This window comes from Convolutriloba macropyga, chromosome 8 (genome assembly GCF_964194025.1).
Source record: "Convolutriloba macropyga chromosome 8, txConMacr16.3, whole genome shotgun sequence".
NCBI classification, from domain to species: domain Eukaryota; kingdom Metazoa; phylum Xenacoelomorpha; order Acoela; family Convolutidae; genus Convolutriloba; species Convolutriloba macropyga.
The window spans coordinates 22,391,324-22,405,551 of record NC_134475.1 but is presented as its reverse complement, the minus strand read 5'-3'; the positions used below and the strand labels follow the sequence as shown (position 1 = coordinate 22,405,551).

Genomic DNA, 14,228 nt, shown 5'->3' with positions numbered 1-14,228 from the left:
TCAAACTTGTAGTGTATTTCTTGACAAATAAAGGTTGATGTGTTTGTTTTAACGCAAAAAAAAAGGTGGAGCAGCGGCTTGTGGGTGAAAGGTTAATTTGTCTTGTTCAACTAAAATTTCTACAGAGAAAGTCATTCCAGATTTCTTTAGCAGATCGCGCGCTCGTTATTTTTAGTAATTTTTTTGTTCTGCCCAACTATGAAGTTGTTCACAGTTTTTATGGTCTCCAAAAAAGGCGGGTGGGGGAACTACATGTTTTGGGTCAATTTTTAGTAAAATTGTTGGTTAAGTTCTAGTAGTAATGGGCTGATTCCCAATACAATGGTGAGAGTGTTGATCTGTATCTGGGGTGAGTGAATTCGAGCTCAGTGTAATTATAGGTGGTGTACCGTGAAAACTTATTAATAGTGAACTTCGATAAGAAGGTGATGAACTGACTGTATTGAAAGAGTGATTCCAGTGAGGTTGTGAGATTATACGCTCAATAATTTTTACAGGTCTTTGTGGCAGATGAAATGGATTACTCGCAATCTGTTGCGGAGTTGGTGAGGAAAATTGAGAGTTTAGTTGATCAGAATCCGAAGTTTCTGAAATAAACTATTATCTTGTCGTGTGTCGTTTATTTTAGAAAAAGTGTGAATTAGGTGTGACAATTCAGAAGTACTTTTCTTATTAGTGTTAGCAAAGATAATTGGTTGAGTAGAAAATTGCGGTGTGTTTGAATATTTTATTAGATGTGGTGCTTTTTCGGGAGCAGGTATAAGGGGTGTCTGTTGTAAAGTTGCGTTTGCAATAAAGCTGGAGTTTGGCAATAAAGTTTCTGTATTTATTTGTTGTTGTTGCTGTGCTTGCCTTATGTGTATTTGCGCTAGTCTATGATAGGTGGGTACGGGATTGCTGACTGTGGGGTGAAACGGAGGGTGAATTTTCAGTAGGACGAGGTCTATCTGCAGATTTGGCAGTAGTAATGACCGAGTCTGGATGTTTCTCAGTTTCTTGTGCTTGTTACTCCTTATTAAAGAGTTTAAATGATGACTTTTTGGGGGTTGATTGTTTGGTAGAGTCACTATATCAACAGCTTGGTGATTCTGAGGCCGGGGGAGCATTTGGGTTTTTGTTTGATTGCTGATTAGAGGACGCAGTTGTGATGTTAATGTTTGGCTCAGAGTGGGGCAGTGATCACAATCGAATATTTTATAATGATTAAAGGATGGAACGACAATTGTTTATAGGTTTAAAGTGGGTATACAAACTCGGATTGCTGTGAAGGGTGATTCTGGCGGGAGGACATTGTGATGGTAGATGAGATCTAATAAATCAGCAGAGAATACTGTTACAAAAATCTTTCATTATATAATCTTTTTATTCAAAAAAAATACCGTGCGGGTATTCAACTTGATTTTGTGAGTTGCTGTTTCGCAAGTTGTTGGTATTGGTCATCCAACTTAAGAAGTCCGTTAAAATACTGTATATCAAAAGAAGCTGTGATAGCGTCTAATTTTATCGTATGCACAATATCAGTGTAAAGGAGTATACACAATATCTGTATCAGATATTTTCGGTGTTGCTTGTGGTGGAAAATTTGCGAGATAGAAATTATCAATGTGTGTTCGTTGATAAAGTCTTTAATATAAAAGACCCATTCACAACAAGTGTCAGAATATAGGATGTGGTCTAAGTTTTAGAAAATAACTTGAAAGCGTATCTGTTTTGTGTCAAAACTTTGAATACATCTATAAATGTCAGCGTAAGGAGTCCAACAAAACAACATTTCAAGTGCGTGTTGCAAAAATTGTTGCAAATCTGTTTTTTGTGAGACGAGAGAGATACCTTTCAGTTTTGTGGAACTGAAAGTTGGAGACTGGGAGAGGGCTGCTGTGAACTTGTTTCAACGTTGTGCTGCTGTGAGCTATTTCATTTTTGGTGCTGTTGATGTGGCTGAAACTAGATAAGAACTGTACTGTGAGACTGTTCTTTTTAAAATTTTTCGGAATGTGAGAGAGTTGTGAACAATTTAGAACTTTTTAAGTTAGAAGAGAAGAAATAGAGAGTGAAGAAAATTTAAGAGAATTTATAGGAGAAGAAAGTGTGATAGTGAGAGAAGACTTAGAGATTAGAAGAGATCTGAGAGAGAAGTGTTCAAAATGAGAGAAGCGACTGAGTTGCCATAGCAAAACACTGTGAAGAGATTTTAGTCAATGGGATTTGGCTTGACCACGACTGTTCGTCCGGAGGAAAAAAGTTGCAAATCATGTCTCGTTAAATTAATTAGGTTGGTGGTTTTTTTTCCAGACCTACCTGCGGTCGGCTACTAATCTAATTTTCGTTTACTTTACTTTCTTTTATAGTAGTGGCGAAAGGCCTATGTTTACCTCTTTTTCATTTCTTGATGGAGGGTCTTTGTGGTTTTGCTAGGGTAGCAGTTAGAAAGATACTCCATATGCTTTGTTAGCTCAGTGGAAGAGCTTTGTTATTTTTCTCAGTGAATGTACTTATATTAGGGGAGAGAGTTGAAAGATCTATCCGAGTTATTTTTTTCGTGTGGGAGAACTGGTGAATTATATATATAATGTATTTCTTCTTATGGGGTATTTAGAGTATTATGCTACGTTGTGTTCGGCTGCCTATGTGGTTGAATTTTCTGTGGTTGAATCGTTTTGAGATTCCAATTTGTTGAGCTTTATTTACAATTAAAACAGCAGCGACAATTTTAAGTATTTGGGTTGGGCCGTTCCAAAACGGAAATTAATGTACGTGCAAAAACGTTTATTCTGATCAAGTTAGTTGTGTACCTCAATTTAAACTTCTGAGTAAATTTTTTTCACGATTTAGGAACCAATGTGCAAAAGTTCCCTGCTGCAGTTTTTAATTTGGGGATGATGACCCAGATGATCAGTAGGCGTGTGTTTGGGAAAAGAGTGGCATGAAGAATTTAGTGATGGATTACAATTTCCAACACTATCTGTAGTGGAAGGTAGATTAAAGATTATTGGCTTTTTGGCTTTATGCCAAAAACAATTTCATATGGTGAGAGATTCATATTTGTTCTAACTTGTGAATGGAATGCAAAGGGAAAGGTTTTTACTTTTTGTGACCTTGTGTCATATTGTGAGTCTAAGACTGTGCAAACAAAAGTGTTCAGTTGTCTGTTGCTATTTTCTACAATTCCGTTTGACCATGGGGCGTACGGTGTTCGTGATTTCAATTGTAGGCTAAATATGCGGCAAAAATGTATAAATTAACCTTTAATATGTTCAGTTCCATTGTCAGTTACAAAAATATTAGGTATTCCGAATTTAAACATCCAAAGCTTAAATAAAGCATTTTATGCGTTTGCTGCATCATTTCTGGTGGAAGGGTGAAGAACAACATAGTGTGTAAAAGCGTTTACAATAACATATACGTAGGAGTTTCTATCGTAGGAGTTTCCATTAAAATACGATGATTGAACTATGAAGAAACTTCTAAGAATGACTGTTATGGAGCTAATGGGAGGTTTGGCATTGATCTGCTTGTTTTTATTTGGAAAAAAGAAATTTTCCGTTATTATAGCATAAGTTTTCTCACGACCGGGATGGCCTGAGAGGTCGCGTGAGTTTGTAATATGGAATACTATTAAATTGAGAGAAAATGGTAAACAAATTTTGGGGGATTGGGTTTCTTGTATGTAATATAGGAGCTGATTAGTCTATGTTAGTCTATATTAGTCTAAGCGTCTATATTAGTCTAAAAGTCTTTTTTTTGCTCGAATTGTTAAAGTAGGGGTATTAGGCCGATTTTTGTATTGTTTCCAAAGATAAATTTGGTGCAAGACAGGATGTTGTAGTTGTGTTTCTTGCAAAATATGTCAGTGACCTCTGTTTGTTCATCATAGAAATAGTTTTATATGCTGGTGATTTGGGTAGAAAATCGTTCATTGCGGGGGATGAAAATTTTATGCTAATTATTAATTCCGCATAATTTTAAATTTGAGTGCCAAGTGTAAATGGTTCTGTTTTATTCGTGTTTAGTGAAGCATCTGCCTGTTGTTCTATAGTATAGGTTTCTAGATGTGATTTATTTTGTTTTAACTGTTGAGTTTTGTGGTGGTGCATGTGTTCTAAAGGTTGTGCTTTGTTTCATACTCGTAGTATGAGATGGGAAAGTAGAGATTGTTTTTGAGCTGTACTTTGAAAGTTTTCTTTAATTTGGAGATATATCGGAAAATGTGTTGATTCTACAGTAGTTTCTGTGGTTACTGTGTTAATATACATTTTCACACGGCATAGTGGCACTGTGTATGTGGTGTATGTTGATTGTGTGTCATAAAGTTTTTTATCGAATCAGAGATTTTTTATTGTCCGTAGGCGCTGTTCATCCTCTGTTGTCGTCGTAAGTGAACAACATAGAAATCTGGAAGTTAGAAGTTCTTTCCTTCTGTCCAAACTATGTGTAGGTTTGGGAATTTCATCAGGATGATTTGGAACTTGTAAACTTGTTATTTGGTTTGTTCTTTTTTTGTCAACCAAAAAAATTGGCATGTGGCCAGTGTATAGAAAAATAGGGTGTTGTGACCCTTCAATGAGGAATTCATATTTCGAAAGTACATATATAATGGCAGAGCTTTCGCGAAGAATGGTTCAAAGTCTAAGTTCTGTAGTAGAAAACAAACGCCAAAACTAGTTTCATTTTCGAAAACTCATTTTTTTGAAGGAGTGCAGTTCCGATACCATAGTTTGAGGCACCGCAATTTTCTGAGTGAGGAATTGCTAGACGTAGTGTGCCGTCTGAAAGTTCCTTCTTAAGTCTTTCAAACGTTCGTTGTAGTTCTGGTGTCCATATAAATCTACTGTATCTCTAAGTTGAAGATAGAAAGGTGGCAATATTACTTGTATATTTTAAGTTTATTTGGAGATGAACGTTTAAAGTCCAACGTAGTTTTGTAGTTTTTTTTATTTTTTGGCGGTTGTAGTTTTAAGAAGCCATCTTTTTTTGTTTTAAGCGGGTGTATGTGATTATTTTGGAATTGGTATCCTAAAAATTTGACTGAATTTAGGAAAAAGAAAGATTTGTTAAAAGTGGCTTTGATTTTTGTGATCTCATAAGTGATGAGAATGCGGCTTTGAAATACCGTAAAACAATAGTCTAAAAAAGGTTTGGTTGTCCAGCAATTACAAAATTTGTTAGACGTTGTGGAGGTTTATCTAATGGCGTTTGGTTATATGCGATGTTCATATCGGCTATTGAGAAAACCGGCCCTTTCATCGGTGTCAGAATTTTTTTTTGGCTCTAGAGGCTAACTACATTTAGTTTCGTCAATCATTGTGTTTAGTTGACGGGCTTCTGAGACAACTTTTAGTGACTTTCTTTTTTTAAGTATAATTACTGGATTAATAAATGTGTACCCTGTTGTTAGAGAATCTAATTGGTGGAGAATCTGTTGGTGCAATCATGTCAAAATGTGTTAATATCTCAAGTAAGTCTAGTTCTTGTAACTGTTTGGCTATACAAGTAGCTCTTTGTTTTTTAAATACTGCTGTTGCTTTTAGAGGTAGGTTTAATTCAACTTTGATTTTCCCTGCATCGAACTTAGACGAGGCATAACAAGGTTTATAGTGTAGCAAGAGTTTTGCTAATTGATCAAATTGTTTCTGGTTTAGTTTAATGTGTTCGAAATTGAACATTCGGAGAAAATTTTTCTCAACATTTGTGAACATAGAAGTGTCAAATTGTATGTGAAAAGTTTCTGTTTTGCTTTATATGCAAGTTCGTTCTGCTTGGTCAATTTTAAGCGATATAGTTTCTTAGGTGCTTTTGATGCAACATGTGTAAGGTAATTTGCAGTATAGGCATCCATGAAATCGGTGGGTTCATTAATACAATATTTCGTGGTTTGTAGCTCTATAAGTGAGACATCTTATTGTGCATATCCAATCAGTCCATTAACAAGTGTTGCTGGGTGGCTTAAAGGATTTGGAAAAGAATTTGTATAAAAGATTGAAATGAATCTTCCAAATTCTTCATTTCCATTATGAAAAAGAACATTTTTTTGCGTAGTGGTATAAATGAGAAACCAGATATGTAAATTATAATTCCGTCAGTAGATTTGTTTTTGCATCTGTATGCAGTGAGTGAATAGATTAGGATTCAGTGCTCCAACGGTTGGAAATATAAATTATAATCTCCAACGACGGGAAATAATCGTGATTTAAATGATGGTGGTTTTGTGAAGATTTCATAAAATTTTAAGAACTTTTTCGTGTAATTCTCTTCAATTTCTAGTGTATGAGATGAACATTTTATAGATTCTACATATTTTTCTACAGATGGTGTTCCTAGAAAATTAAATTGATCGTTTGAAACGTGGAAGCTTAGTGTAAAGGTTGTGTTCTGATGAGTTTTGTGTTCTTCTATGTCTGGATAGAGAGTACTTTTTACAGTCCCTTCTGACTGTAATTTGAAATTATTTGTTGCTGAGAGAACAAATGTTGATGCTATTAACTGTAATTTGTGATAGTCTTAATTTCATTCCAAGTATTATAATTTAATACGTTAAGATTCGCTCCCGAGTCAATAATAAATCGATTTTAGGATTTGTTGGGTTAAGTGTTCTAGTATGATTGGGAGTCTGTTGTGTAAAGACTGTAATTGCTAGTACCCAAAGATTACTTTTACAATGTGGAAAGAATGCATTCCTCTGTGATTGTATTACAATCTTCCTGACCGTTGAAATATTCATCTTGTGCATCTTGGTTGAGTTTCAAGATCAATTGAATTAACTGTTGTTCTAAAAGTTGTTCTTCTGAAATATTTTGTGTTTCTACTTGTTCAATGTTAGACGTTGTGTCGTCTGATTGTTCTTGATCGCTTTCTTTTTGTGATTGTCAAGCAGTGGTATTTAATTTTGACGCTAGGCGTTTCCGAAATTCAAGTGAGAACTCTCTAATTGCACCAGCTCTATCAGAGGGTTGTAATTCTGTCCATATTTCATTGAGAAAATCAAATAAAGTCTCTGATAATGGACAGAATAAGTTGACATAAATGAGTCAGGGATAGGTATCAGTCAGATGGTCACAAGTAAAAAGAGTTGTGCCTTTTGTGATTTGAGTTCCGTAGATCTCAATTAAATATAAAAGAAAGGCTGTTCGTAAAGAGAGAAGAGTTTGTTGCTCTACTGCAAAATATTGGCAATTGCGTTGTTTTGCTGTATTTAGGAGTAGGTTTATTTCATTTTCATTTTGATAGTGTGTAATTTTAAATGCTAGAATTTCATGCATAAGGCGATTGTTCTGTTGTGTCAGAACTGTCGAAATCGGATACACATTCTTCGGAATGGGTATCCGATTTCGATGACGTTCGGCCAAAGTGACGGATCATTTTCTTAACACTATTGTTATATTGTTAATTTATTTATTTATATGTTGGGATTGTGTTTCCCATTTTCGAAATTTTAAGTGTATTGAAAGTATAGAGTTATATAAACTAGCTCTAAGTTTTTTTCTCAAGAGAGAATAGTGTGTTTTGTATGAGGTCTTTTTACGGTTAGAGTTTGTTCATATACACGTTGTGGGCTCCTTTCTTCAGCCTTAAGTAATAAAGTGTTAGGGTTACTTATTTCTGCGCGCAAAGTAGGCTTACCTATATCTCTAAGACTAACCAGCTCTGTAAAACACTGAAAATGAACTTCTTTTAATACGGTGGTATTACAATACAGCAGCGGAGTCAAGAGTATACACATGGTGTGTCTAAACTATCAGACTGACTATAGCTAGATGATTTAGTGCTATACATAAGAGAATAGTTTTTTCTCAGTCTCTGATTGATTGGAGTTATACATCCAGTATTTCTACTGCTACAGCATCTCGAGTTGGAAACAGATCAAAGTTTTTCTCGAAGGGCATGTCGGTCTGAAATTAGCTGAATCAATAATCATAGCAACCGTATTGTAGCAGGATTCGCATTAATTTTAATTGTTTCCCCGGATATTAGAGTTTGTTAGTTGCTGTTTTTTGTGGCTTACGGCATACTGATGAGAAGTGGTTCTGAAGAAAACTTTCGTGACAATTACATAAAGTTCAAGTTCGGAATGATACCACCTTTGGATTGACAGTTTTACATAATTACTCGAGAAGACAATTCTTAGCTGATATAATTGTTGTCTGCAATTGATTTTGTGCACAAAGTGCCATGTTAATTGCTATCGACAGGCTTCAACTGTTCTCTTCAAAAGTTCTCAATCGTCGTCTATCATTTTCGTGACCGTCTGCACTGGAAAACATCCTGTATGAAGGTTTCTGATTGTGTTAAACAGATTTGCCCTTCATTTGTTTAGTTATTTTATCGATTGCTCTCCCACTTTTGAAAGGAAAACTGTTCACCACATATTGTTCTAACGGTTTCAACATTGTTCGGATAGCACTTTTCTGCTGTTAGATTTCTCACTTGAGTATAAGCATTATTGTTAGGGTATGTTCTCTTTCCCAATTGACGGCTCTAAGAATTCATTTAAGATTTTTTTTCAAAATAATTGAATGCGATGGGGGTAAGACGTGTATAGTTTGATTCCAAGGGCCATTTTGCAAACAATAAATAACGTTTTACTTGACCTTGAAAAGTGAGATCAAATTACCATAGAAGTATTCAAAGCAATAAGAATTTTTCGGAAAAAACTTCAACATTGTTAGTTGAGGTTGCATTTATGCTCATGTGAAGGAAAAATCTACTTATTCATGACTTATTGTTCCGACCCCACTTGTGGGGGGGGGGGAGGAACTATATATTCAAATGGGTTTTTTTTGTTCAGACAATTTTGGCTGATCGATATGTTCATGGTAGAGAAATGTGAGCTGTATCATTAAAATGCTCGTCCAGTGGAGCATTCGAAATTCAAAAGTTTTTTTCGAATTTCGTTTTTTTTGAGGAGTTATCGAGATTTAAAGTTTCATGTGAACAGGGGATATTTGGTTCACTTTTTTTTACTTTTAGAGTAATTTTTAATCAAATTAACACTTTTTTCATTAAAATTTCAGATCAAAATTATCTTTCACGCTACAAAATACATCAATTTGGCGTTTCTAATAGATAAAAGGTGATTTAAAAAACTAATTCAGGTGAAACAGGGAAATTTACGATAAAAATTCGAATTCTATTTGAGAGCTGTTTTTTTAGAAAAATGTATAATTTTTTTGTTTTTTTAAGCCACCAAGAGAAAAGTCACCATTCGTATCGAAGTTCCGTTAATGACAAACCTCATTTACGTTCCAATGATGCCCAATGAACAGAAAAATAGCTTTCAAGTAATCGCTCATACTTTTTTTTGGCTTCGACACTGTTAGTAAAATTTAATGAAATTTTGATTTCTTTTTGAGATTTTACTAATTTTTTGTAGTCCTATGCCACAGACACATTGAATAAAAGTGCAATAGTCTTCCTATTGAGTTTTAAGTTAACCTATTTAGGGATTTGAGTGGACAGCTAAAAGTTATTAGGACATTAAAAAATAAATTTTAGTTTTTTTAATGTTAGCCGATCTTTAACTTTTCTTGCGAACACTAGGTCAGTCTCAGTAACGATAAGACCCCCATTTTTTTAACAACAAAAAATAATCGTGCCAGTTGTTTTTATTTTCATTTATTGGCTTTAGGATTTCAGTCCAACGAGTTTCAATTAGTTTTTTGAAATCTTTGTTGAAATTTGTTGATTTTTTGAAGTCTTGTAGTTAGAGAAAGAGGAATCCTATTTTTATTAATAATTCAATGGAAGATAGTATCAATCGTGCGGAGAATTTCTTTTTAATGGCTTCGACACTTTTGTCTCACATTTTTTAGATTTCCCTTTTTTGCTGCTTTTTTTTCTTTATGTATTTGTAAAGTACTCAGAGATCTCGTCAACTTCAAATTGAGGATTGAATAAATGGTTTTACCCAATGATCTTAGTTCATAGCAAATACTCTTAAAAATTTTGATACTAATCGTTTTCGAGTTTTTTTCGTTTTTTGTTATTTGTATTGTCGTCAATTTGTAGTTAATTCTCATCAGCAAGAGGTCCGATCCATTTATTGTTTGCAATTCAAAAATTGAACTTTCTTTTGATTTCATATCTTAACTGATGTTTTGTTTCTGGGAAAATATACGTTTTCATTAGTGTTTTGTTAAAGTCAATGTTTGTGTTTTTTTCTCTTATTTTTACCACGTTGGAGTAATAGCAGAGCCCAATTATTGTCAAATGGGACCGAAACCGACTCATTTAAGCGTTCAGTATAATTTTAGCTCTATTGATATAGATAACAGTTGAAAAAAATATTTAGATATTAGCTAATGATTTTAATGGAAACAGTTATTTGTGTTTTCGCAGACTGTTTGTGTTTTCTTGAGCTTTTCTGTATCTTTAGTCCGTTTCTAGCGCTTAGTCTAACCAAAGACAGGTCCTACCAGTTTTGTAATGACTTTATTAAAAATTCATTGAGAATTATTTTGTTAAAAGCTAATGATTTTTAAGACGTTTGAAATTAATTGGTTCAAAAAATGTTGACAAATTTTTGAATTTCGCCTCGTTATTTTTTTAACTTGATACCTAGTCTGATTAAGGAAAGATCCCACCTGCTGTATACTTAAAGTTAGAGAAAACTTGTGCAGTAAAGGTTTTATCTGCTTGCATTTTGACGTTGTTTACTAGGTGCTTTTACATTTAGATATTGAGAATTGCCGTTAATTTTTTCTAGTTTTGCCTATTTTGTTTTTTTTCTTAGTCATTATATTGGCAGATCTTTTGAGCGCTCTAATGAGGCAAGGCGTTATTTAATTCAATTAGTAGTTTCGGCGTGAAACGATTTCTTAAAACTCAAACATTCATTTTTGGTTATCTTTTCGTCTGGTCGACAAGTCGATACGTCAAAGACGTATATCAGCTTGGGTCGGAACTTCATGTGCAAACGCACATTAACAAGCCTCCTTGATGTACATTAGAGTTACTTTATACTCATTTAGTCTCAGTAATTAATTGCTCAGCTCTGCTGATAAACAATTTTCAATGCTTAAATTGATCAAACAATTCAAGATGTGTATTATTAAATCAATCTTTAAGAAATATAATTTTGCAGGTTTTTCCAACACTTTAACTGTAAAGAATATAAAAAATGGCTACATTAACTAATGAGCAACTAACTCCACTTTTGAGCAAAATGTTTGAGTTTTGCGGTCCGAATTTTTTCTTAGTGTTTGCAAAGTTAAGCTGTACAATCATTCAGCTGGTTTACAGAAAAGACACAAGTACAAGTATTTTATTGCTCATGATTTGCGCTTGAACACGTACTTTACCTCAGCTTAATAAAATAAAAATTGTGATTTTGGTCGTGCTTTTAGGTAGTTTTGTCGAAATTCTGTACCGCCAACAGAATTTAATTCAATATTCAATCGCATTAGTTCCGTTGGAATAATAACGTTAAGTGGAGCATAAAATGCAGTTCTGAGTTAGTAATTGTTGCGTAGCTCAGGTTTGTTTTGGATTGAATTTCACTTCAAATTTGTTATTCACCTACTAATTATTATATGGTTCAAAATTCTAATAGCAGAGTTGTTATCAGTCAGACAAAATGAACTGAAATCGAACAGATAAAATGAACTGAGTTCTTTCGCAAAATCAGATTTTGTTCAAAAAATTTATTGTGCATGTTATCTTGACGGCGCGGATGAAATTTTTAATACAAATGTTTTTAATGCATTTTTTAATGCATCACACCAGATTAGCAAATTTAAAACGACTTAAATTTATACAGTATAAAATTGAATTGCTATAGGTCACCAGATTGGTATTAACTTCAGGGATATTGTTCACTCTTGATATTAACTTCAAACTATGGACCCATATAGTAATTCAAAAATATACTGTATGACTTGGTCTTCTAAAACTTGCCAATCTGTTTTAGTGCAGTGAGCAGAAAACACTTGCTTAAATTTTAACAAAACATGACAACCGTTCAGATAACATGCTGAATTTGAACCTAAAATCAAAATTTTGTACCATTTTGAAAACCGATTTCATTTCTTCTTGTGTCGCTTGGGTCGTTTCAGCCGTACAATTTACAATTTAGCTTGTTTTTCCGTCATCTGGATTCGATTGTAATGATGTTGATTCCTTATAGTGTTGGCTAAATTTGAAATGTTGAAAAGAGAAAAGATTTTTCAGGTCCGACCGGGGCTAGTATTGCAATAGCTGAAAAAGGATCATCATCTGTAGTTGTCTCAGTGACAGCCCAGGATTACGACTGGTCTCTTGACTACATTATGAGGAGAGACGGCAAAGTTGTGGAGACATTCTCTCATCCGGAGTACTTCGGAGGCACTCCCACTCAATGGACTGACACAGGTACACAACTCATATCCTCAAAACAAACACCGAGACGTGAAAAGAGTCTACAAAAGTGAGGGAAAACAGAAAAATTAGTGAGGCTTATGCTATAAGGTTGATCACTAAAAGTATGAACCTTTATAGGAAATTTCACGGGAAAAAATGATATAGCGGGTACAAATGACAGCAATTTTTGGCGTGAACCAGGTTAAGGTTCCAGATTCAAGTGTCCTTATTTTGGACCCTCTTGGTTTGCACATGATGTGGGCCGAGAATGGAGAATGTAAACCAAAATAGGTACTAGGCAGACTGATTTGGGTAGCGGAGAAGGCCAAATAGACCAAAAAAACCGGTACTGGCCATAAACAATAGACCTTTTTGGTAATTTGTTCTGCCTGATAACACATAAGATGTGATGTGATTTTCCATAGATCAGTTCTGAGAGTTTTGCTGTGTTTGGCCCTCCTTAAATCAATATGTCTCTAAACAGGGACATTGAACAGCAGTGGAGAACTGTTTTTGTATGCTCGTAGAAGTCTCTGGTAAGAATTTGCGCTCAAAATGGTCTCTGATTAGACTATCCTACATTTGAGACGCTGTACGATTTGAAAAAGTGCCCTTGAAGGCTTACTGTGTTCAAATTTTTGCAAGCTCAAATGCACTCCCTCTTAGATTAGTGTGTGTACAAAACTTTAAAACACTCACGTGCACATTTAAAATGCCGAAAGTCTGCAGTTCCGGAAGCTAAAATGCCAGAAAATGCTACTTAGCCAGAATTTGACTTCCATTGACTTTCATCATTTTAAAATGTGTGCGTTATGTGCCCTAAAAATGATTAAGTGTCTCTGCAGAAGTCACTCCGAAATTCTAACTTAATATCTCGAACCGCTTCGCGGTTCTCGATAAACGCCAGAAGTTCTCATTGACTTCAAGCAGAGTCACTTAACCATTTCTTCAGTGATCAGAACAGTTTGCGAGGGTATGTATTCGCATCTGATTAGACAAGCTCCAGACAATTGTTCAGACTAAAGTGCGCTCGAATCCATTTCTGGACCACGTAATTCGAGCACGCAATGCACAAGTGTGCACCTGAAGGTGGTGTTATCATCAACCGGCTCGGTTTGGACACCTCAACCTGCATACTCCAGAAAATTTGTTATTGATTTTTGATTGAAACAATGGCATTCGTGGATACTACGGCCACAAGTTGAGTTTTGCGGGTCATTTTGGCGAAGTAGTTTAATTTGGTTGGCAAGGATTCCCAAGTAGAGGAGTCCAAGCCAACTAGACCTCTGATCAGACCATCTTCGAGCCTACAACTGGGCGCTCAAAACACATGGCCTGAAAAAAAATGACAAACATTTTTCTTTTGACAATGTTCTGGAAATTATCTGACCAGCGGTTGTTTTGAGTGCACTCTTATCTGATCAAAAAACTTTCGGGCGCCTGCTGTTTCTGATCAAATAAAACTTTGTATTTTCTTACTCGAGATGTTTAATCTGCCAAGAGGCAACAATAGATGAGCTTCGTCATCAGAAACGCTGATGGAGCTAAATATGGCCAAGGAGCTCAACTGAAAGCCCTTACTTGTTGTTCCGACCCTCTTGAGGGGGGAGGAACTATATACTCAAATGGGTTTTTTTTTGTTCCGTGAATTTTCGCCGCTCGATATATTCATCGTAGAGAGTTGAGACTGGTATCATTAGAAAGCTCGTCCAGCGTAGAATATGGAATTAAAAAGATTTTTTAAATTTTCGTTTTCGACAGGGAGTTATCGAGGTTTAAACTTCTGAGAAAAGAAGAGTGAATTCACGTTGTTTTTATTCACATTTTCCGGAACTTTTGCCTAATTTTTCGTCAATTTTGCTAAAATTTGTTATAATTTTTAAGAATAGTGTCGTTGA

General features: G+C 34.9%; 2 protein-coding genes across 2 annotated transcripts in view; both read left to right on the top strand.

Annotated features, from left to right (window-relative positions):
• The window catches only part of LOC142344588 (soma ferritin-like), a 145,024-nt gene that overhangs the window by 13,120 nt on the left and 117,676 nt on the right, over positions 1-14,228 (top strand). The gene's annotated exons all lie outside the window — the stretch shown is intronic.
• LOC142344986 (uncharacterized) overlaps positions 1-14,228 on the top strand; it is a 130,962-nt gene that overhangs the window by 58,812 nt on the left and 57,922 nt on the right. Inside the window, exon 6 of the mRNA XM_075397069.1 lies at positions 12,163-12,342. Within this exon, the coding sequence (XP_075253184.1) occupies positions 12,163-12,342 (180 nt within the window). The remainder of the gene's footprint in view (positions 1-12,162; positions 12,343-14,228) is intronic.